The sequence below is a fragment of the Anarhichas minor genome, unplaced genomic scaffold (assembly GCF_050575085.1).
Source record: "Anarhichas minor isolate MPS153535 unplaced genomic scaffold, ASM5057508v1 ptg000062l, whole genome shotgun sequence".
NCBI classification, from domain to species: Eukaryota; Metazoa; Chordata; class Actinopteri; order Perciformes; family Anarhichadidae; genus Anarhichas; species Anarhichas minor.
The window spans coordinates 2,780,070-2,805,636 of record NW_027466508.1 but is presented as its reverse complement, the minus strand read 5'-3'; the positions used below and the strand labels follow the sequence as shown (position 1 = coordinate 2,805,636).

General features: G+C 40.6%; 1 protein-coding gene across 1 annotated transcript; it reads left to right on the top strand.

The window, feature by feature from the left end:
* The first annotated feature begins 1,103 nt into the window (after positions 1-1,103).
* Positions 1,104-22,134, top strand: LOC142933790 (protein mono-ADP-ribosyltransferase PARP6). Its single transcript, XM_076078013.1, has 24 exons — positions 1,104-1,369; positions 2,774-2,871; positions 4,350-4,509; positions 4,992-5,069; positions 7,500-7,594; positions 8,155-8,215; positions 8,410-8,500; positions 8,671-8,737; positions 8,975-9,124; positions 10,690-10,840; positions 11,290-11,421; positions 11,622-11,717; positions 12,010-12,102; positions 12,353-12,478; positions 12,748-12,813; positions 13,225-13,292; positions 13,763-13,811; positions 13,967-14,079; positions 15,436-15,508; positions 17,305-17,374; positions 18,295-18,374; positions 18,706-18,769; positions 19,392-19,476; positions 20,284-22,134. The coding sequence occupies exons 3-24, from the start codon at positions 4,507-4,509 to the stop codon at positions 20,384-20,386; spliced, it is 1,914 nt and encodes a 637-aa protein (XP_075934128.1). The 5' UTR covers positions 1,104-1,369; positions 2,774-2,871; positions 4,350-4,506; the 3' UTR covers positions 20,387-22,134.
* The last annotated feature ends 3,433 nt before the right edge of the window (positions 22,135-25,567 follow it).

Genomic DNA, 25,567 nt, shown 5'->3' with positions numbered 1-25,567 from the left:
CCGGCCCATGACTCCGACATGTGACAGCGGATGGCGTGCTCTACTCTTCAGAAGAAAAGCAGTGTTTTGGTTACAATAGTTTTTATATACCTTCCCAGTTTAATGGCCCTTTTAGAGATTCAAATTAGTAAATTGTCAGGTGTGTATGTTTTTAAATCCATTATCCTACGGATGTGCAAATCATCGGCTACAGAAATGATCAAACATGATGCAGTACGGTAACTGTCTTGTAAGATGCCACACTATTGTTAACACCCTTCTATTCATTTTCTAAAATCTGATGCAATAATCAGACCCAGACACCTTGCTGCTGTACAGTGTTTGAGGCAATACTTCCATCTAGTGATGAAACATAATATTACAGTTTTTACATGTTTTTTTTCAATGATATGTATGCATTTATGTACATTTATGTTTATTTACTTCCAATTGAGTATTGTGGAAAAAGTATTGTTATTATTTGTATTATTATTATTTACCATATATTTAATTTATTTTACGTTTTCACTACATATTCAAAAATTGCATATTTTAAGTACACGATTAATATTGCTATAACATTACACACTATAGAAATAAATCGACCACTAACAGTATTATGCTATAATACTGCATTATGCTAATATGATTTTTCACAGAGAATACAAAAAGCCTGAGAAACCTTGTTAGAGGTACACGGTGCAGGTACACAGCTATACTTTGTTACGACATGATTAGTGTAATGCCATCCCTTTGCTAATCAGCTGTGGTATTTCAATGGTCGACAGTAAATGAAGAAATATCGGTTGTTTATCCAGGGAAGACTAGACAGCTAAATGTTCCCCAGGACGATTTATTCTGATGTTGTAATATTCAGCTCTGCCAACAAGATGGCAGCCAAAAACTAAAACCTTGACACAAACACAACTGTCAACTACGTATATCTCCACTATAGTGTGGTTCAAATCTAAACTTCAAATTTAGCAACGGAGATTAGAGAAATCAATCCGGCAAAGATACTCTTCAATGTACTATTTACTCACAGAAACACAAAGCACCAATGCTAATGTTAATTTGTTTTTTTCTTGACTCCCTGTGTCCTATTCTAAGTGTGCATTCTTCACTGAGTCCACGTCTCCTCCCCCAGTGTCCCTTTTTGTTCTCACCTGTTCACAGCTGTGGTTGTGTTAGCACTGCTGTTTCCACTGCCCATGTTTCTGTCTCACTGGCTGCTGGCAGCCTCTGCCTGGATCCACTCCTCTCCACTACCTGAGGCCAATGGACACACCTGTCCAAGTGAGGGACATATCTGCCATCCAGTCACCCCGTCCACTGGCCAAGCTCCTGGCTGTCAGTCAGTATTAATGGCTGCTAACCCCTGGGCCACGAGGTACAGTAAGACAATGTGGGAATATGCTCAGATAAATCTCAGAGATGAGCAGATTGGACGTCCTAATGCTTAGTTGTGTATTATTACTGCATGAGCAAGTGCAACTGCTGCCTATGAGTACGTCAATATAACAATATAAAGGGGGAATCAATCAAAACAAATTATGAAATAAGCACAACTTCATTAAGTCACACATAGAAAACCTAAAATAGTACAGTAAAATAACATTTTGATTACATTGATCATAATACGATAAAGAAAAACAAAAAATGTGAAATAGCACTAATGGGAACCAATTTATGATTACATTTTTGGTGATCCGAATGGGCTGAAAATGGAAAACAAATATTTGGCCTGCTGAAAAGTAGACTGAAACATTTAATTGCTGCACTTTCACCTTCTTCCAGAAACAAAATGTACTGACTGTAGTGTTGATGTACAGTGAAGGACAGTTGCACTATAGGTGGGAGATGGTGAATTGTTCTGGGGCTACTACTAAAGTGAACTCTTCATTGACGTGGAACACACATTCACGTACAAGAAGTACCAGGCAGCATAGCTGTGGTTGACAAAGCAACTTTGGCATGATGTCAAACTGTTTCCCATATTTATATCGTGCCATTAGGGCCCGTGCACTCTAGTTTGCCTCATTGTATGCCACATAAAATGTATGAAGAGATCATCATTTTCCCTTCCTCTCCTCAGTACAGCCACACACCGATCAGACTGGCCTAACACCTGTTCACTCTTTAGGTCAGTTCTTAAATAGATACCTTGAGTTAACATTATCTCACACATGCACACAATGACAAGGTCTTTGATAGATACAGAAGATATGATCTTTTTTTGTAATGTTATATAATTTTTTGAAGATGTTACTGAATATCAATTCATTTAGCCTGCATTTCTTCATCTGTATAGCATGCAGTGTAGCTGAAATGTAAAGCACAAATATAGCAGTAAGGATATTTAGGGTTTCTTTTTTAAATGTGTATTCCTTATTTTAAGACACGAAAGCTTTTGAATATCAACCAGAAGCTACCTCTAAAGCATGATTGCACAGTAATAGACACTGACTTATGCAATCACACGCGCAAACACAGGCAGATGCATATATACAAGCAGACATTTTTCAGCAGCAGTGCAGTCAGCTGCAGGTCACATGACTGGCTTGCCTGGTCTCACTGAGCATGCTCAGACCCCTCAGTGTTGTCAGGCAAAATATAAGACAGCAGTAGCGGCAGAGATCTGCAATAGATAAACACACAGGCTCACACACACCGGCTGGATTACACGCAGACACACACCACAAGCACAGAGAGACAGACACTGTAGAATTGGGGAATTGTGTCTCTGGTTTCTCTAAAATCCTCTTTTAATGGGCTTACTGTCATATCGTTTCAGTGGAATACAGCCACCGAGAGAGCGAGAAGCAGGTGTGCCCTTTAAGAGGGAGAGCAGCTGAGGCAAGGACGGCATCCGAGTCTCCATCCTCTGTGGAGGTAAGTGTGGATGGATGGGGTGGGGGTGCAGAGAGTGGGGGGAGGGGAAAATCCGCCTGACTGCATCTGTGTTTGTGTTAAATATCATCTGAAAGTGGAACGGGGACGATGGCGGTAGATGTGTGTGTGTGGGGTGGGGGAGTGTGGGAGTGTGTGTGTGTGTGTGGGGGGGGGGGGGGGGGGGGGGGTGCAGTTCGCCCCTTGACTATTGGTATGTGAGACGACATAGGCTATGAGAATGGTGGGGAGTGGGGGCGGTGGAGGGGTGTAGATGCTAGCAGGGTTGAGGACATGGCAGGGCAGCAGACATAGAGAGACAAGGAGAGGAGCTGAAGTGGAAGATGGTAACAACAGGGGATTCATTTAATAGGATGCAGTTGATGTCTGGAAGGGTGTTTTAGACAAAGAAGGAGCCAAACCGTAACCTGAAAAAAAGGACAGATATCCACAACCAGGAAGAGAAAAACACAGTATCATGATAGTTTTGCATAGATAATGGCCCAATCTGAGGGACAGATGAGCTTAGTGTCCTTTGTTAGTCCAGCAAACAAAGAAGAAATGAATAATTGGTGTTCATTTCATTATATTGACCTATATATAGCAAAGATGCAGAGTAGTGCCAAGCTACATTACCATCCAGTCTTTGCTTGCACATGTCTCAGGATTTAGAGCTGATAAATATTCAAAATTCTTTATCATTTTGGCTTGACGGGCCCCAGACTATGTAAATTGTAATTTGTATTCTGATGCTGCAGTGTGAAATATGCAACTCTGCATCTGCAGCTTTAAGCCATGTTGAACGGACACCACGCTCATTGTTTACATGTCTGACACAAAATGCGATGGGCTGCCATGAACTGCAGTGTGCTGTAGCTGCCTCTGTTACATCAGCGACGTCGTTTATCCTCACAGATACTCTTCTCTCTAAATCTGGAATAAAATTCAAGATCTTTTTTTCCCATCACGTACGGTAACTATTCATTTAAAGGCAACCATTATTTTATAATGCTAAATTCTTAAGAAACGACTTTGATTTTTTTAGTCAACACGGTGTGCCCACAATTGACTCTCCTTATGCTAACACATCAAGTTACATTGTGTTTCAACGATTTTCTTTTCATTAATTTGCCCAGACCAACAACGTCAGTCTAACGATGTACTGACATAATTCAAAGGTGTGCCAACCTCTGGAGCCTTGGTAATAATAGATGAAGATCCTGAAAAAAAAACAAAGACATGGATACATCCTGGGTACTGAACGTACAGCACATATCTCCCACACATTCTCTCCACAGTGATTAATGCCACTCTGAAAGGAGGCAGAGATGGCTGTTGCTAGGATACATGGCAAGGTGAAGTGCAGACCATTTAAAGAAAAGAGGAGGAGGGCACCATTTACAAAGCATGGCATCACTGGTGATGGCCTCTTTGTTTCATGTTTTCGTCCATTACTGAATTTTAATTTCTATTTCTCCTAGGTTTTGCAGTTCTGACGAGTGCAAGAAAGAGAGGGGGGGGTGAGCCAAAGCTCTCCGGTTTTCTGTTCTTGTTCTGCCACCTGGAAAAAGGCTGCAATGGTTGGCAGTATTCAAAGGCCTAAACCTGTCTGAGTGAGCCTTATGAACAGCAGAACCAATGGTAAGACAGCTAGGATTCTATTGGTGTATTAATCAATGCATACGATTGAGCTGTGTCATTCATTCATGGTTTGTTTAAGATTATTAAAGTGGTAAATTCAATTAAATGACATTGCTGTGGCTACTCAAAGAAGTACAGACTGTAGGTTTGTGCAACAGAGTCTCTGGGCTTCAGGCTTTGCTGGAAATGACACGAGACATGGTTATTTTGCGATAAGAAGCGATTTTTATCAACTCATCATTGATTGTTATTTGAGTATTCTTTTGAACTTTGAATTCTTCCTGTCTTTTGGAAATAAATCGCGCCTCTCTGTCTCTCTCTTTGAAATTCTATATAAAGCAGCGTTTTGAAGCTGGGTGTTTTGAACAAGAGGCTAAATAGGGAGATGTGAGAAAGGATGTGAGATGAAAGGATGATGGAGAGAGGTTGCATTTTCTTTCCGCTCCACTATAACGGCCTTTTCACAATGTGTGGGCCAACAGGACATCAAAGGCCAGTGTTGGACAGACGAGGAGTCGGATGGGGAGAACGAGTCAGAACAGTTCCTGTATGGCATTCAGGTACAGCAATGGCAACCGTATTACCCTTACTATATTAATCTATGTGTTTAATCTGCTATTTGTCAATAATGGTGCTTGTTAAGCACTTTATCCTCTTTTTTTACTTTCACATTACAATAATCTCAGGTAGTTAAAAAATAGTTTTCTTTCGCAAATTATTATAATTGTATTTACCAGCAACTGTAAAAGAGCTACTGGATGTGTTCATGACAAGTTATACTCCTGTAATATACTAATTGGACCATTTAACCATGAATAACTACTACAAGTGTCACAGAATAACAGCCACTCGTTTTCAGGATATTGCCAGAGACCTAGATGTTGGTCGAGATAGATTTTCACCTGATCTTGGCACCAGACAATAAATCAGGTGTCATTTGCAGTCATTCTTTTGAGGATTGTGGATATTCTGACCAAATGTCATGGCAATGTGGTGAATAGTTGTTGAGATATTTTGCTGTAGTAGTGCAGAACAGATGGACTTGCTGACGTTTCTATCTTAATGCCTCACTGCTGGCAGGGCAAACATTTAAATAAATCTGAAGTAGGATATTCAGTTAGAATGTAAGTGATCAATGTTTAACAATGCTCTGAGCTTTTGTCTTTTTGCAAACTGATAATAGCAAACATGACATTTACCTTGAAAGTACAGTACAGTTACTATCACCCTATGTGACCTTAAGTATCAATCCCAGGCAACACTGTCAAAATCATTTTCGTGGCCCCTATTTCATGTATCATCTCATCTCGAGAAGTTCAATGCTTCACTTCCATATAAGATCTTAATTTGTTGGTCATCCTTTTTTTACTGTTATCTTCCAAGTCCTATGATTGAAATGTAAATCCAGTCTGGGATTTAAAGCTCATTTCTATGCAGTCAGAGAACATGAAAGCAGTGTATAAAGATAAGGATGAAAGAGTAGGATCTGTTCTACACACAGAGGAGAGCTGAGGAGAACAGAGTCTGACTTCAAGTCTAGACACCAGGAACGCGTATGACAAACTTAGGTCAATAAATGCTATTAATGGAGGATACCAAAGTATTAAATGACGGGATGTAAAATAATCACTGAAAAAAGCCAAAATGTATGTGTCGACAGTTTAAGAAATGTACGAATTCTTTCCTTAACGAAATACTTTGTTCTTTCCTCTTTAATGTTACATTACATAACTCTCTACTTTATTGCCAATATAAAATGTGCAAAAGTAATTGATTTGATTAGAAACATGTTTTAAAAGGGTTAACAACTAGTTATCAAGTGAACAGAGAGGTCTGAACAGATAGCTAAAAGCAATGGCTAAATAGTTAATATAGTTTAAAAAATAGTTAATAATATTTAGGTAATTATAATAGATAATGGTTTAAATAGATAGCTAAAAGTAATGGATAAAGAGTTGCAATATTTAGCTATAAACAATTGATGAATGGTTGAACTAGATAGCTAAAAATAGTGATTAAACAGCTCAAACAGTTAGGTCATTATAACAGATATTGAAGTAAAATGAATAGATGAATGGTTGGAATAGAAACATTAATTTAGTATTATTGTAACAATATCCACTTTTATATATTAAATTGTCTTAATCCAGTTTCAAATAATCTTTAAATTCAAATGTTGAACCCGCACAATCTGTATATAAACAAGCTGTCAAGGTCCTGGACAATAAACCTACAAGCTGTCAATACTGTTACTTCATATGGTGAAGATATGATAATGGTCTCCTTTGGTATGGAAATCTTATTAAATTTCACAAAGCCTGTTTGATATAAAAAATTCGTTAGATTAACTAGATCAAGAATAAAAAGGGACATAATTGGCACAAGGAGAAAAAAAATCTTTCCGCCAGTCAGCTTTTACAGTTTTGAACATCCGTTCTGTTTCATATACGACATAGCGACTCTAACTGTTCCTTTACATATATGCTGAAAACTTGACTAAAACGCCACTGGACCGGCCATCATACCTAGTCCATGCATGCTTGCCTTGTCTGCTATCATTTACTTGGCTTTTTGTCTGTTTGTCCGATTGCGTTCCTTCTGGTTTTAACTGTCTTCTGTAATGTTATGTGATTTGATTTTCTTTCAAACATTGAGTATTAATAGCCTGTATTTTACATATCCTACTCCTTCTTAGCATTTTATCAACTGTTTATTAGCTGTTCATTAGCTGTTCATGTTTTGCTTTCTCCGGCTCAGATTTGATGTGTTGTGTGTTTTATTGTTGTTTTTAATGGCTAATATAACATCTGGCCAAGTGAGATGATAAAATGATTATTTTGTCTAACACTGGCACATTTACAGTGATGTTGATCAATATGCATTGTCCATTAAATGAAATAAATAAATTAACATATTTGGAACATGATGGGTGGTGTCACCCAAGGGTACTTGAATTCATCTGAGAGGGCTTTGTATACTGCTCGTTACAGGGGAGCTGTGCTGCTGACCTGTACCGCCACCCTCAACTGGATGCAGATATTGAGGCAGTAAAAGACATCTACACTGACAGTGCTGTCTCTGTTAGGTACAGCACAGACACACAGAAGTACACACTCTTACACACAGGCACAATTCAAAGATTGTATGTATTCATGTATTAATTTTCAAAGTGCTCAATACAAAATTCAGAGCATTACTATTGCCTCCACACGGCTCTCAACATGGCCACAACTGAGCCGGTGGCTCGTATCTGACGATGCTATGAGTGCTAACAGTGCAAATGACGGCAACTGTGCTGACAAAGCTAACAGTGTTTACATAAGGGGGAACCTGAGGGCGGGCGCTACGCTTCCATGATGACGTAGCTCAGCTATGTAAACAAATCCCAGAAAAACTCAGATTACAACACACACAGAGGGAGAGTAACTTCATTCTCTGCATATATCTTTACATTTCAAATAGTTATTTGATGCTATATCAATGCTCTGAATATTGTAAAGAGAACCTTTAAGCATTTTCTGGAGAAATAGAAAAAACAACAACCCTATATTCTCCCTCAAGGGATAATCAGTTGAAAGTGTTGGAGTTTAATGTATCCCATTACATTAGTATGATAAATGTATCTGTTGTTGTGTCTCTGAATAGGGAGTATGGAACCATTGATGACGTGGACATCGATCTTCACATTAATATCAGTTTCTTAGATGTGAGTCAGCATTCTTCTCCCCTTGCACACACCTTCTCCCCTGCCCATTACTATTCCAACGTTGACATTTTGCAAAGTAACACATCATTTATAATGCATTGCATGCTCATAATTTATTTATGTAATGAGAAATGGCCCTAATTAGGACGCTAACTCTGTATATTTGTGTGTATGTGTGTGTGTGTCTGACTCAGGAGGAGGTTGCGACAGCTTGGAAAGTTATCAGAACAGAGCCCATTATTCTGAGACTGCGCTTTTCTCTTTCTCAGTACCTCGATGGACCTGGTGAGTAAAGATGTCAGTGTGGATGTTGGTTTTCTGGGAGGGACTTTAGGTATTTGTGCCACTCATTGAGCGTAGGAGGTGAGTACGGTATGTGCTATACAAGAGGGAGATTGAAAGAGAGAGTCTGTGTATCTGTGCACTGTGTAATAGTGTTAGTCATCTTTACTCAGAGCCATCAGTAGAAGTGTTCCAGCCCTCCAATAAAGAAGGCTTCAGCTTGGGCCTGCAGCTCAAAAAGTGAGTCATGTGATCTATTATATTGAGCATCGATGTTTCATAGTGAAATTGTAGTAGATTTTGGATATCCAAATGTGCAGCATCAGAAGTAAAAAACAATTGTTGGTTGCCTAATCCAATCACACAAAATAATAATGCACATCAACAACAAAAAGAAGGTGATTTAAAGAGTAATTCACTGTGTCAGGTTCACTCACATATCTTCCTGCTTGGCTCTCTTAATTTGTAACGTGGCAGGATCCTGAGTACATTCACCTCACAGCAGTGGAAGCACCTCAGTAATGAGTTCCTCAAGGCCCAGCAGGAGAAGAGGCACAGCTGGTTCAAAGCCGGAGGAACCATCAAGAAGTTCCGCGCCGGGCTCAGCATCTTCTCCCCCATACCCAAGTAGGTCTCTCTACCACTGTATATCTCTATCAGGGCAACTACAGCCCCGTGCCTATGTTTCATATTCAGCATACTACACAAAATTTTCAAATAAACAAACAACAATTTAGGCTAATGATAATACAGATATGTGCTGGATGTTTTTCATTTCATTGCAAAATCGGCATGTCTTTCTATTCCAGCAATAGAGCTCAGTTGTTATACTGATATTGTGACGCTTGGTTTTGATGCTGACTGTCTACAAACACAGTCTTATTAGTTATTGTCCTGATTTATTTTCTGAACACTTCACTGTTTCCAAGTGTCTGCAATCACTCGTGGAGAAGAGCCCAGATTAATTAACCTCAAGTACAGAAACATTTAAGCTATTTTGGTGTTATTTTGGCATAACATCTGCGGTTTGTTATTGCGTTTTACTGTAACTCAAGTGAAAGCAGTTTTTACAAGACATTTCTATCAGTTGTTGTAAAGGTTTTTAGGAAATAATAGAAGGCTTTAGATTAAGTTTATCCATTTACAAATGGTTGTTAATTATCATTAAGAAATTATTAATAATTATTGCATATGGACTTTTAATTCTAAAGAATTACAACAGTATACTGTGCACTTTCAAATAGATTTCAGTTATTTTGTACCTAGGCAGTGACACAAAACATTCTTAACACCTCATTCTTGAGATGTCTTTACCAGGAAATATCCTGTTACAAAGGGATCGATTGTCTTTCTTCTTTCTTCTTTTGTGAAGCACCCTGTGACGTCTGAGTTAGAAATGTGCTATATGAATAAATGTACTTACATACAAGTAAGCTATTTTTCCAAGATTGAAGATTTCTGTTGGAAGATAGTGATGGAAATACTTTAAGAAGGTTGTGTCTGTGAAAGAGGAACTGTAGCAAATAAGACAAGCAGCGAAAAGGAATCTCTGACACTGCAAATTTGACACACTCAACCAATTTCCCCAAGGGGGGGGGGGAAGTACCCTTCTCGGCCTCTGTCTTACTTTTCAATGCTTTGACAGTTATTGGTGCACAGGGATTGAATCTCGGCCCACTCGATGGACGTCAGTCTCACTAACTATAGGCTGTCTTGACATCCTCACAACTTGACAGGAGTCTCACGTCAAGAGTGTACATGGATAATGTACTGAGAGTGATGGTGGAAGTGAACACTGGTTCTTGAATGTTAACAGTTAGTGACTTGAGCTACTGCCCAAACAGATTTCACTTGTCAGAGATAGTATAATACTCCAAGTGCAGCGTGTGCAGTGTGTATTTCTTTAACACATGTCACTATAAAATAACCCAGGTACTGACTATGTGATCACAGTGCAGTCTTACCATGCAGGATTACAGCTCAGGAGATGTTGCCAATGATATCATTGATAATTAAGATTTATTCAAAGCAACATTACAATGATAAGTTCTGAAATTCCTGATTTGGCCTTTGAAGCCAAACCCTCCATTACGTAACTTCTACAAACACAGGGACAACGACAACATTTTTTTCCTCCTGGGAAAAATGGCAGATGAAGTGATGCACATGAATTGTTTCTTGCTATATTCTAGGTCTCCGAGTTTTCCTCTGATCCAAGACACAGTTTTAAAAGGGAAGCTGAGCGTCCCTGAGCTGAGAGTGACCCGTCTGATGAACCGCTCTATCTCGTGTACCATGAAGAATCCCAAAGGGGAGCTTTTCAGCTATCCACCAAACAGCCAGGTCAGTTCCGGTCTGGACATTACAGCACCCGTGCATCTCTCAGATTTGGAGTTAGATACATTTCAGTTTATATTTGAATATGATGAATTGACTAAATGCCACTGTCCTCCCACTTATTTATCTGTCTCACTCACGTGTCAAGTTGTGATCATAGCGTTTTTGTCACATCCCTCTAAGCTTTACACTCCTTACATGTGTAACATTGCTGCTGTAGAAACTCATGATGCTATGATACGGAGTTCAAAATCATCAAGAATACTACAAAATGTTGATGATGATGATGTTCTTGGCACTGTATATTTCTGTTTTTAATCCACTGTGATTCACTCGGACCCTCTTCTCAGTCACCCGCCACCTGCACTGTTCCCACCTGAGCCTTTCCTTACCCCTACCGTAAAATGGCTGGTGCGCCGTTTCCCATAATGCTTTGTCTTCACTTGACTCATCAGACTGTGGCTGTCCCGGCGGCCAGAGCCCCTGCGCAGATTACCACGAGGCAGCTGATTGAATTGTTTTTCTCATCCCAGGCGGGCGGCCACTGCAAGAACATCCCTACCTTGGAGTATGGCTTCTTAGTGCAGGTTAGACTTGCTGACAGTGGCATGGGGTGGGGCCTACAGTGCATTGTTGTTCTAGGACATAATAACAGGTTAAGTCAGTCACGATTGCAGTACAAAATTGTAGTTTGTGACAATTCTGCTACCAAACTAGTCCTTATTCCTTCATATGGCACTTCTTCATTTGGGAGTGATAACTGGGAACACCACTTTTCTCCAAACAGATAATGAAGTACTCAGAGCAGAGGATCCCCACGCTCAACGAGTACTGCGTGGTGTGTGATGAACAGCACGTCTTTCAGAATGGATCCATGCTGAAGGTATCAGAGACGAGAAAGAGAAACGTACAGTATCGGTTTAGAAACCCTTCCCTATTGGTTAAAAAAAAAAAAAAAAAACGTTATGAATAGCATGTATGTGATGTTTTCTCTCTCTATTAGTAATACGATCCTGTTAATGGATTTTCCACAATTGTAGTTGTGAGTGAGAAAGATAAAGAGTGTGTGTCATTACGTGTGGGCATGAGTGTACTTGTTTTTGTGTAGATATGTAGTACACATTGCAATTTGTGTATTCTCATCCCTCTTTGTGTCCATGTGTGTGTTTTTATAGCCGGCTGTGTGCACCAGGGAGCTGTGTGTCTTCTCCTTCTACACTCTGGGTGTAATGTCCGGAGCTGCAGAGGAAGTGGCCACTGGAGCAGAGGTGACAACAAAACAACAGATATTGTATATGATATAATCCTGATTATTTATATTTCTTTTTAAGAAGAAAGGCTGAACATATATGTAAGAAAATCAAAACACAAACACTGGGACATGTGATGATGTTAATTTGTGATTATTTGAAGTTTATATGCGTTATTGGAACTGAGGTGGGTTCTTCAGTCGTATCGAGTCGATAACAGCATCACATAAAGGCATAAAATGTAAATTTAAAATCCCTCTCTCCGCAGGTGGTGGACCTACTTGTGGCTATGTGTAGAGCTGCTCTTGAGTCGCCCCGTAAGAGCATCATCTTTGAGCCCTACCCATCAGTCGTTGACCCCAATGACCCTAAAACTCTGGCCTTCAACCCAAAGGTCAGCATCCTTACAAAACCAATACACAAATTTCAATTTGTAAAACAAACCGACTCTATTAAAACTACTTCTGCTCTCACCACAAAACTAGAAAATATCATTGTAGTTATCCACAGACGAAACGAATGAAGCGATGTAACTGAAATGCTTAAGATGGTATCAATGGATAGGATAGGATGGAAAAACCTCTACAAGTGAATTTAGATGTCTCTATGTTGTTCCCTTTCTCATTGCATACAATGGATGTTCGGCTCAACCGATGAACACAGAAGAAGAATTATGAGAGACTGCAGAAAGCATTGGACAGCGTCATGTCCATTCGGGAAATGACCCAGGTACAAGGAGTAGATGGGAGGGAATGAAGGAAAGGGCCACAGTTGATATAGGCTGCAGATGGTCTTGATGTATAATGTTTAAGACATAATCTAAGTTTTTTTTTAGTTTATATAAGATCATCACTCTATGTCCCCCACATGTACATTGCACAGTCCTGTATTTATTTGACTGTTTGAGCTGTATGGGTGAGGTCTTTGTTTATCAAAATGACAGCTGTTTCTGATTAGTTTATCTTCTCTATTGATCTTCCCCACTCTTGTTTCTATTATTTATTTACCCACTGTGGCTTGACTGCATCTGTACTATGTATAAAACACATAGTAAGTCTAGATCTAAACACTTGCTCATTTGGCTTCGGGGAAACAATCCTGAAAACTGAAAACCACACATGCTTGTGTGCTTTTTTACAGGGCTCATATCTAGAGATCAAGAAACAGATGGACAAGCTTGACCCTTTGGCCCATCCTCTGCTACAATGGTGAGTAGAGGATCTGTTTTAAAAAGGGGTTTGCTCTGCTTTGCATCTAACATGATTTCACTTATACAGCACTACTTATCAGTAGAGAGCATATCAAACATACCATGCTAGTTAAATAATCATTATATAGGCTTATGCCTATAGGCCTTTCTCATGGAGAACATTTTGACATTTCACAGCAGGAAAAGCACAGCTGTAAATAGTGATGGCTGAATTCCATTTGGCTGGTTTCATGGTCCTGCTCTTGTGCCATGTTGGCTCATTGTCACACTGTCATGGCTTTCTGGAACACTTGAATAGAACGGAACCATTGTTAACACCCGTGTTTTACTATTTTTGACAAGTCAAAATGTCTGCTGTGAAAAAGGCCTATTGTGGTTCAAGCAAAGTGGTAGCACATCGGCTAATACTTTAAATTGTGTTTCACCTTATTTGATTTATGTTGCGATCTTCTCTCTGTCTTTTTGCAGGATTATTTCCAGTAACAGGTCTCATATCGTCAAGCTGCCTTTGAGTAGGGTAGGGAACCAGAACGACATCCCCTCAAGTGTCCTTTTTTAAATTAGTTTTTTATTACTGCTACATTATGTCATTTAATGGTTCTTACTCACTTTCTATTTCTTTGTTTGTCTCTCTCTTGCTCTCACTTTTCCCTTATGAACTCATTGTGATAGCAACTGAAATTCATGCACACCTCCCACCAGTTCCTGCTGCTCAGCAGCCCCCCGGCCAAGGAGGCTCGTTTTCGCACTGCCAAGAAGCTATATGGCAGCACCTTCGCCTTCCAGTGAGTCCACTTTGTTCCTCTCATTGGCTCACACAATCGAAAATCTTATAGAGTGTAAAGCTACAGTTATAGAGTTTAAATCATTTAGGCTGTGTAATATCAGAAAACAGTTTGTAGTTATTACATTGTTAAGCTTGTGGCTGTTGAGCAAATATAATGTGAGAAATCACTTACTTTACATAATGAATCTCAAATCAAGCATAGTCACTAAAAAGCATGCATAATTTAGCGTAACAACAGTACACACTGTCAAACATGAACATGTCTCAGTGTAACACCTGGTCATTATGTTGCGGATGGGGGAGCCACTCTAGCAGCTTTTCATGGAACCATAACAAACAATAGCAGAGAACAGTGACCATTCTATTGGACAGAGAAACCACCTCGCTAAGCCAGCACGTGGAGCCAGCAATATCTGTGAGATCGAGATTTGTACTGTAGCAGATGGGGCTTCGCTGAATATTTTAGATACACATGGCCCATCTGGGCTCTCGCCGGGTACAGCTAACACATGAGCAGTGATAACAGTCTCTCTTTTTATGCTGGTTAATACTAAAAATGATGAACAGGAAATGCCAAATTTGTATGTCAGTGTGGCTGCCATCTTTTCATATAAATAGAAACATTTGAAAATACAAATGCACGTTCAGAGTCAGATTAATGACAATTGGCAAGATTTAGAAGGGAATCCATAAACAGCTAATACTTTTAGCTCTATAACTTGTCCCTGTTTATTTATTAGACTGTGAGAACAAGGACTCGATACTGCTTCAAAAAGTTAAAAATAACAGCAATCGTGACACTGCTCTCTGTGTTGTAAGACAGTCCAGATACCTGCACTGGGAAAGGTATTCAAATATCCCGTCCTGTCCTGAAAGACAGCAGTGATGGGTTGTCATCTTAGATCTTTTTTTTTATATTAAATTTGGAATACTATGATGATGTAACAGAATGTCACTGCACAGATTGTATAAATAGATGACTACAGAAGCTGTTTGTGGATGGCAGAAGAGAACTTCAAACTTCTCTCTTCAATAAGTATTCTTTTACAAAATACTTATGTAATAATAAAAAGAACAACACTGTAAAGGTAATGTAACACATTCTTTCATTAATAATTCATGACATTTTCAAACACAGTAAATAATATAAAAATAAATTAAATAATAGTGAATTTGCTAATCCCTTTTTGTGAATCAAAGGTCACAGACAGAATGTGCCCCAGTGTTATTTTGAACAGCATGGATCTGGCCCACTACACATCAGTGGTTGCACACTGAGATCCATGCTGTTTATATTCACACAGCACTTTTATCTCTTCCTTCTTATCTCTCCCTCTCTCTACACTTGCTCTAGTGGTTCCCATATAGAGAACTGGCACTCTGTTCTGAGAAATGGACTAGTCAATGCCTCTTATACCAAACTGCAGGTACGTAACCCTGGCAGTTGGCTGCAATTTACGACGCATCTCCTCTCGGACAGTGAACCTGCTCTCTGACAGAGCAGGTTCGCTGTCCGGCTGATTCATTTTTGCAGTTAATGGATGCCAGCTTCCCTTTCGTCAGCTTTGCAATTGGCATTTTAGCGAGCGGGGCACACTGGTAGATTTTCCTGGCCAATGTCGGCTGTGTTTTTTGCTGTCGTCGACAGCAGCAGACAGCACGTCTCTTCCTGTTGTGGGACAAAGGGAGGGGGCTGTGGTGTCAGCTGTGATGTTGGGAGGCTGCCTGTGTGCCCTGTTGGGGTTAACCACCTAGAGCACTGAGTAGGCTAGGTCTGAAGCTGAAGGATGCAAAGGACAAGCTCCATGGTAGTAAGTATAGACTTCCGGTGGGTGTGGCTTCCCGCAAAGGTCAGTAACTAGCACCACTTCTTGGGTCAAAGAGCAGCCTCAAATCAGGTCATTTAAATGAGTTGATACCAGATGGGTCCAATTGACCAAATGAGGACCATAAATATAGTTTCAAGGCAGAAGCAGAAAATCATACTTTTCTTTCCGAGTGTATTCCGGTTTTACTCAGGTCTGTATCCATCTGGATCTTTATATTGTTTTGCCAAGGTTGTTTTTGCACTTTGTGACCCAGGTCTGTATAAGATTAATACATAATAATACACAATTATTATTTAAAAAGAAGCGAGCACCAGAGAGCGCAGGATTGTCTCATTTGCACAATACGGCAGATAATGACTGCTTGCAGATACACCGGCATGTCCTGAAAATAGATGAAAAACAATTAAATGTGAAAACTCAAGAATCTCTGAAACATTCACGTCGGCCGTGATTGCTCTATCATGCTGATGTGTTTCATTTATGCCTTCTTTGTTCTCCAACTTTTTGAACACTCTATCTTTGATCACGCCTCAGTGCTCAGTGCTCGTCTGCCTCCTCTTTCTCCTCTCCATTTCACCTTGAGCATTGACACCCCCCTTCCTCAGTCATTGTCTTTCACAAGAGGAGGAGGATCGAGTCTGCCTCCAGCTCCAACCATCACACAAAACCTCTTGTCTATTGTTCCTTTTGATTTCTTCCAGATGTGCCAAGTCCCGACCTCCATCTCCCTCACATTTCATTCCCAAACCATCACGGTGCTGTTTGTTCTTCCTCTCGTTTGTCCTCTGGATCACTGTGTCCTATGAAAACTTGTCCATGTTACACCTGTGGTCCTTTTCATTTTCCTCATTCTGGACATTCTTGTGTGGAGGCTTAAACATCATTATCAGTCGTCCTCATACTCAAACCAAGCCAGCATACACGGTCTCATTTCAGCATTGCTTGAATACCTGAGCATCACATACACAAATTTCATTCATTAAACTCAAGAGCATCACATGGCCTTCTCTGGACTACATTATGTTGCAAGGAGGAAACATGTTGGCAGTTTAAAGGTGTGACTGTGTGGGTTATACGAGTTGTTTCAGATCACTAGAATAATAAAACTATCTTTTCTCTCTTTGGCTCTTTGCAATCCACTATCTTTGGATTGTCGTGTGCATGTGGGTGTGCGTGTGTATTTAGTATGCCTGGTTGGTGTTGTTTGCCAGGTAGACTCTAACAGAAAGATAAAAATCACTGACTTATACATCCTGAGATACAACTAGAGTAAGACTGGTATGTATTGCACTGTATGTGTGAGTACATTCGTGTGTGTGTGCGTGCATGTAAGAGGTTGTCCTGTGCAACTGCTCAGTGACCCTTCCTTCCTTCCTGCTCTTTTCAAACCCAAGCTGCATGGGGCAGCGTATGGAAAGGGCATCTATCTGAGCCCCATCTCCAGCATATCTTTTGGATACTCAGGTAGGAACGGCTCATTCCTCGCCACTCAGTCCCCTCCGGCCCCCCCACCCACCCCTCTACCTTTTGATTCCACCATGTTGACTGAGTACGCTCTATGTTTTTGAAATGGCCTGATTATCATCTCAGAACACGACATTTTCACATGTGGGAGCTTTCCATGCTATCATATTGTGCTGCTCTGTGTTTTGTGTCCATTTTGGGTGCTGTGCCTTGGGCTTGTGTGCCGTGCCGCATACCATACCATACAATATGTTGTGGCTGAGTAAAAGGGAGCTGTCAGTGGATCTGTGTGTTACTTTGTACTGTGTTGGTATTTTATACTATGTTCTGTTCATGGGATGGGGCTGAAGACACATTTAAACTTAACTAGTCCTTACCTTACTTCCCCCTGTGAATTTTCGCTGAAACACAATCTCCGAGGTTGGTTTTTGAGGTCCCACTATGGTTCTGGTGCAGATTATGTGGACATGACATCTGCAGGTTGCCTGTTTACCTGTTAACACTATTAACAAGCTCCTAAGCAATGGTTTCACAGTTTTAAGGATTGATGTGGAATTAATTATTATCAGTTAAGGTGGCAAGAATAACAGCAACAGTTGCTCGCATCGTATCCATTTGGCTTACTCTGTCCGTGCTTAATTAAAGCCAATAAATACATACTTCAGCTGATTTCATATTTTATTAGAACTTTGCAGTTTTAAAAAAATTAAAAGATAACAGTGTCACTTTCTGTCTCAGCTTGTGTGCAGAAAATATTCAGTAGCATTTTGGAACAACCTTCATATGAAGGTTAGAACTCTGGGTAATAATGTCTCTGTACAAGGAGCTAAAGACCACTAGAGGAAGGTTTTTCACAGCTTGAGTGACTCGAGGTCGTTCTGACTCAGGGTTGTTTGCTGTCTGTGTGCTGCTTCTTGCAGGAATGGGGAAAGGACAGCACCGCATGCCCACCAAAGATGAGCTGGTGCAGCGTTACAACCGCATGAACACCATACCACAGGTGGACATTTTACATCCAGATTCCCATCACACACAAAGAAGATATGCAAATAAAGGGGCAGAGACAAGGAACAATTTGAAGCCTTCACAGAAATCAACATGGATTACCAGATGAGGGCTGTTCAACTTATTTTAGAATATTTTGTATTCTGAGTTTAAATCATCAAATGTTTCCTACATTCACTATGCCCTGCTTCTGACTATTACACTCTGTACAGTTTCAGTGTTTGTAATTCTCAATGTTTCCATGTGTGCCATCATCAGCATAGTTAGGTCGTATTCACTTTAGCAGCTTGGTGGGACTTAACTGTTGTCTCCTTTTTTTTCTATAGAGCCGTCCGATACAATCAAGGTTTCTTCAGAGTCGAAATCTGAACTGCATCGCTCTGTGTGAAGGTAATCACAAGCAGGAGGTATTACATGTCAGAGCGGAGATAATAGCAAATATGTTGCATTAGTATATTTGATTGTATGACATTTAATTAATAAACTAAAAATGTATAATAATATATTGATTTAAAGTCCCAGTGAAACAGAAGTTAGAGCATCTTTATGCTTTGTACTGTGACATATTCCCCATTGAAACAGATTATTTGAGCAGTGTATAGTTATAAGAAGGATTTAAATGAAGGCCTGCGCTATGGAGCTATAGAGGACAGTTACAATAAAAAAGCAAAACAAGAAAAAAATACCACAATTTTGATCATTACAATCTAAATTAAACTAGGTAATGTGACCAGTGTATTTATGTGTTAAAAGGTCATATCAATTATTATAATATCATCATCATTATAGGATAAAACTATTACAGATAAACAAAATAAATAATGTGCATCAGTTTGGATAATAACTGAGTTGAAGCCCTTAAGCTCTTCAGCATCTTATGCAGTATAATATAATATAATACAACACCAAATACAACAGCAACACCACTACTAATATTGATAAATAACAAGAAAGTAAAGTACAACATACAAACCACCATCTCTGGTAAAACATGCTTCTCTCTCTTCAACAGTCATCACATCTAAGGATCTGCAGAAACATGGTAACATTTGGGTGTGTCCAGTATCGGATCACGTCTGTACTCGCTTCTTTTTTGTGTAAGTATTTCCAACACTTCTACATAAGTAATGCATAATTACCAAAGTAGTTGGCATAACAACCAGGTAGCAAAAATAAAAAATAATCATCACACTTAAAAGGCATAGTTGATCACTCAGGCTGCTTATTTTTTACTGCGAAGCCGCACCTGATGAAGGTGATTTAATGAAGAATTGTGATATCTGCTGCCGCTTTCCCTCATCACTCATCATCATTTTAAATTAGCCGAGAATAAGTGATGGTTGAATGGTGTTACCGCTTCACTAAACTGGGTTCCTGTCAAGTCACAGCCTTTCGGTATGATGTTTAAAACTGTGTTTTGGAGCTCGGCAAATAACACATGACATCCACACTGGCTGCTGATGTTATGGCTTTGGACACAGGCATTCACCAGATGGCAAAGTCTATTATCATGTCCACTGCTGTCTTCTGAGTTGGAAATTAGATTCGCGATGGCCTGCAATCAAATTTAAATCTCAGCTAAATATAATTCAATTCTGACCTTGTGCTCAGCGTATGGTTGTGTTTTTCAGCTTGAGGAAACGTTGATATGATAAGAATAAAAACAGGAAGATTTGTTGTGTCAGACATAACAGCGCCTTTTCTAAAACCACTGTAATTCACTTGCTTCCTAGACAACAGCAGCTCATTCGTCTATGGAAAGGTAACCTTTCTATCATCAGTATAGAAAGGTAACCTTGTAGGAACATCGAGGTAGTGAGCAAGAGAGGGGATAAAACATAAGGCAGCTATTGATGAAAAGTTGAAAAGAAACCCTATGTCTACTCATCTATGTATATGTGCAGGTATGAGGATGGCCAAGTAGGAGATGCCAACATCAACACCCAGGAGCCTAAGGTGCAGAAGGAGATCATGCGTGTGATTGGGACCCAGATCTACTCCAGCTAATGGCGGTTTTCCATACGTCTCTCTGGGCGAAGGCACACAGGCAGGCAGACAGCGAATGTTGGGGCGAGCTGACCTCAGGCCTGACACTGAAGGCTGTGGGAGCTCTTGAGCACATTATCTCTAAAGTTGTTTTGTTCTGGTCCTGTCATTTTCCTCGCCCTTCTTTGTTCCTCTTCTCCAAGTGGTTACACATTACATGTTCAGATTTAACCTGGTTAAAGTCAGTCTGTTTTTCTCAGTTAACAGCAGGAGAAAAAAGTGAGTAGTCACTGCTTTGGCTCTCCACACATACACATACACACTGTCCAATCCTGGTTAGACTGGGCATTCCCCTTTCTTAATGCACTGACTGATCACTGATCCTTTGGACTCATTATATCTATTCATCATTTCTATTTGCGAAAATGTAGTTAAAAAAAAAAAAAAAAGAATCATTCCAAACAAAATCCCTTTTGTGGCAAATAATTGATGGATTTACATGCATAGAAGTTTGTTTTCTTATTGTGTTATTTGACTAATGACATGAATTAAGGTCTGTGACATGGTTATCTGAGGGGTGAGCACTACTCTGTCATTTTGTCCTTGTTCACTCCCAGAATCCATAAAGCGAGGTGTGGTTACGTACACTATAGGCACTTTGTTTTTGATAACATTTTCAAATGTAAAAATCCAGCTCCCCAATTTTCATTACAGAATCAAGACAGTTCTCATTGGTAATGCACCTTCAAACCCCTCACAGTCTCCAAGTGGCAAACAAACAAGAATTGACAGAGACAACTTTGATCTAACTGGACGGATGTGACATGGCAGGCTGAACAACAAGGGTCATAAAGAAAAACAAAAAAACAACAACAGTGGATGTAATCTGTGGACATGTTATATCTGTTGCCTATGATCTATGTTCAAAAAGCTACCACAATCTGTCACGCATCATCATTTTGTTCAAGTAGTCATCACCTTTTCTTTACGTTCAAAATGAATCTTTGTGTGTATGGACTACACTTCCCATTGGAGTCGCAACTTCCAAAAGCCACTGTACAGAATCATGGACAATTTTACCCAACAACCTACTGGCAGTCTCCAGTCCAGGTGAGCTCCTGGTGGACACTGGATGTTACAGATCGGCATTTGTGTGCAACTCTATTGTTTCTCCTTGGAGAATGGCAACCTTGTATAGCTAATCAAGTTTATCAGTTAGTCATGTACTGTATGTATGTACGTGTGGGTTTGTATTTTCTTGACATTATACTAGACATTGCACTTATTCAACGTTTGCCTAAACTGGAAGAATGGACTGTCCTCGGACCTGCAGTAGATGGTTAGTGGAAGAAAAGTGGTTAAAAAAAGTATGTATGGACTCAGCAAGACTATAATATCCAACATCTTAACCATGTCTGTGCTGAGATGGGCTTTTGGTATCTCCTGGAACTAAAGATTCTGACCCCTGGATGGACTTCGAGGCACTGAGAGAGCAAATTGTATAACGGGACATTGAACATTGTTGCAATGTATTGCCCAGAAAGAAGTGGACATGTACAGCTTACTCATCGCATTGCGGGACTGTGCTAATAGCTGATGGCTGTTTTTGCCAACAGGCTTGAGCTGCGAGTCTCTTTGAGAATCTATTCTCTAGCTGTCTCTAATGATGAGTAATGTTTTCAAAGATGATGTTGACGACAATGATGGTGATTATGATGATGATGATGAAAGGCGACGATGCAGAAAAAAAAAAAAGAATAAAGCCTGATTTTGCACAGTTTTACATACAGTCTCCTATTATTTGATGTCTCTGTGGAAAATATGTGTAACCATTAAACGTAGAATTATCTTCTGTGGCTAAAGCTTTCTGTTAGCATTTTGGGCAGAAGGGGGCACCATTACTCCACCAGCACATACACGGACCAGCTGACTTCTCTATTTCATTTCAAGGATATTGATGAAATCTAATCCGACTTTCACACGTATAATTACTTGCAAAGGTTTATGCAATAATAGGTGAAGTATGATGCTTTGTAAATTCAGAGTTTGTGGACTTTCTTTCCAGGTGATTCAAATTTCCTTTTAAGTTCATGTGGTGACAAATCAATTGGCTGCAATCAGCACTTCTGTTCATTGAGCCATTATGTCCTGCATATAGGAAGATGTCTCCTATGTGACTCACATGTGAACACACTATACCTCAATGCTACTCCTGAAGAAAGACAAAGAAAGAAAATGGGATGAATAATAAACAAAATATGCCCATCCTGCTATATCCACATACATTGTTAATACACACACCAAGTAAATTGTATAAGGCGTGTAGTTGAGTTTCTTCCATTTACTTTTATTCTTTTATCCTAGTAGTGTATACTAACCTTTAACAACATTGTGTCAGAGTAAATATGTATATTATGCATCAGATTGGCTTAAGCAATACTAGCTCACTGAAAGATAAATAGCAATATTAGTTGTACACCACATCATCCTAAACTAACTTAAAAGAAAGAATAAAAGTAAATGGAAGAAACTCAACACTACAGTCCCGAAGTATGACTTCCCCATTCAAGCTGATTTTCCTTTAAAAGTTTTATCGATTTAGTTTTGGAGGCGGTGGTGCAGGACAGACCAATATACCGACATATCTGCAGTACCTACAGGCTTGTCAAAGCTACATCTAATTGATTTATTGCATCACAAATTCATTAAAGTTTACATTGATTCCCTCAAATCAATCTCTGGTGGTTAAATATGACAGGGTATGCGGCCGCCTCAGAGAGAGCAGATCACTAATAGTTGACCAGCCAGTTGCTCACTCTGTCCTCCCGCTCTGTATCTCTCTCTCTCTCTCTCTCTCTTTCTCTCTCTCTCTTACTCTCTCTCTCTCTCTGATCACAGAAAGCTCTCCTCTTTCAAACCAGCTGAACACATCTCCTCGGTACTCCGCTGAAAAAAGTCAAGTCTGATGGCTGTTTTGGCAAAGGAGGCCCTGTATGTGTATGACAAGTGCTGGGTGTGTAGAGAGCGGGCATAATCATGGGGAAGCTGAAGCACTCATGGGCCCTTGAAAGGCACTTTATGTGTGTATTTGTGGCTACGGTAATTGGGCCCCTCCCTTTGTAAGCTGACCCATTTGACAGGGCCCTGTGGCTGGGCCCTTGTACTGATGTCTGTGTATATGTGTGTGACTACCAGATGATGTGTATGGTTCACGTGTTGCTATGATCTCTGAAACCCGGCCCTCATGTTGGACACGGTCCCCTGGTTTGGCTTTGTCCCCCATTACCAAAGCCAGCTGGCTGATGGCACACAACTGCACATTGCTTAGATCCAACTGGGGCTTGGTCTTTCTGGTATAGTTCAACCGTCTACCACTGAGGGGAGCTCTGGTGTTATTCTACTTTGCCTGGTTTCAACGGCCTTCTTTGCATACTTAACGCAAACAAACACACACTGGCGCACACACTGGGCACGAGCACACACATGCAGGTAAACACACACGACACAGTGGTTGTTTGGTCAGATAAAGGAGTAGTGACGGGAGGGCAGAAGGTCACTGAGGGTGTCTGGCCCTCGGCGGAAGCGGCTGCTCCCAACCTCCTTCTCTCCTGCCTCAGTAATAAGTGTGACCGTTTGATTTCTGCACAAAAGGAGCAATTACAGGGAGTTGTTTAATCACCCACACTTTTATTGAGCTTGGGGTCTCTTAGCTTGCAGCTCAGGCCCCCGTCGTCAGCAGCAGCGGGCGACAGAAGTGACAGAGAAGGTCGGTGGTTTAACGGGGCGCGAAGGGGTCTCGTTTGAGTTAAGACTTCGCAGGCTACTCTGCACGCTGCGGAGGCCCCCGGGACAGAGACAAAGAGGTAGATGACATGAGAAGACAGGTTGGCCAGCCAGGCAGAGAGATAGATGGACTTAACAGAGAGACGGAGACTATAGAGGGCAGAGTTTGGGGGACACATCAGAATCAGAATCACTTTACTCGCCAAGTAGGATAAATGTGCAGGAGGTCATCATGTGTTTGGGCAGAGATACAGCAACAATTTATGCAGTGACACAAAGCAAAAGAGGTATTCAGGTACATGGCAGTTGCACTTGTTGAGCAGGAGATGCGATAAATTCCCAGGAGTACAACAGAACCAGTGTCTAATAATGTTTCTTTTCTTTTTTTGTTTGAAACGCTTGAAATGAGCAACAGTATGAACAAAGCACAGACATGATTCCTAAACCTTTTAAGCAGTGTAGCATGCAAGGACTTGTGCGGACACTGTGAGCACAGGGATGGCATACAAAAATGTGTTTTAACAAAGAGAGGGAGAAGAAAAACAACAGAATTCGATTTTCCTACTTTACAGTCAGCCCAGAGCTCCAGTAAGCCCAACTCCCATTCAAAACAGTACCAAGCACTGTCAGTGTCGGTGCCTTTTATTGAATTTTCAGCCCGGGTGTTACTCTATATTTGTGTGCATGCCGAGTGCCTCCTCCTCCTCCTTCTGCCTGGATATGAATGATGGAGTACAAGTTCTTGTCTAGTCCCTCAGAGATGGTGAGGATGGTGGTGCGAGGCGCAAAAGAAGGGGGTGGCGATGGATGGCATAGCTGGTGGTGGCAAAATGACCAAGGTGAGACAGGTGTGTGTGTGTGTGTGTGTGTGTGTGTGTGTGTGTGTGTGTGTGTGTGTGTGTGTTGGAGGGGGAGAGAAGAGACAGAGAGTTGGTAGAGAGGGAGAGGGAGGGAGGAAGGGAGTACACCATTGCTGCTCATAAAGCCAACAGCTGTGTGGGTAATGTTTTGTGACACCGAGCCTCTCCGAGCCCTTCTGTTTCCCAGAGAGCTAGGAGACGCCATATTCCGTCGTCACAAATGGCTCTGTCATTCACCCCCTAAGTCTTAATTATCGCTCCCGGTTTTTTGGCCACGTTTTGCTCAGGCGTATGGATCCATCTGCACGCTGTATAATTCCACTCCGCAATTTACAAGTGGCATTTATTACAATGGCCTCCGCGGCATCTCCTCTTTAACACCAGCAGCCCTTTCCAGAAAGACGAGGGGGAACAAAAGAGCAGTGCAATCTGGCAGCAACAGTGCCCACCCTCAGTTCCCTCAAATCTCTCTCTTGTCTTTTTTTTCCCATCTGTATTCTTGCTCTCTGTACGACTATCTCTCTCCACCCCCGTACTACTAATTTTTTTGCGCTTCTGT

Bases quoted from the DNA above. Each gene is read 5' to 3' on its own strand.
- LOC142933790 (XM_076078013.1), top strand. The intron at 5,070-7,499 runs GTACAGCAATGG...TGCTCGTTACAG, and splicing joins AGTTCCTGTATGGCATTCAG to GGGAGCTGTGCTGCTGACCT. The intron at 8,216-8,409 runs GTGAGTCAGCAT...TGTCTGACTCAG, and splicing joins TTAATATCAGTTTCTTAGAT to GAGGAGGTTGCGACAGCTTG.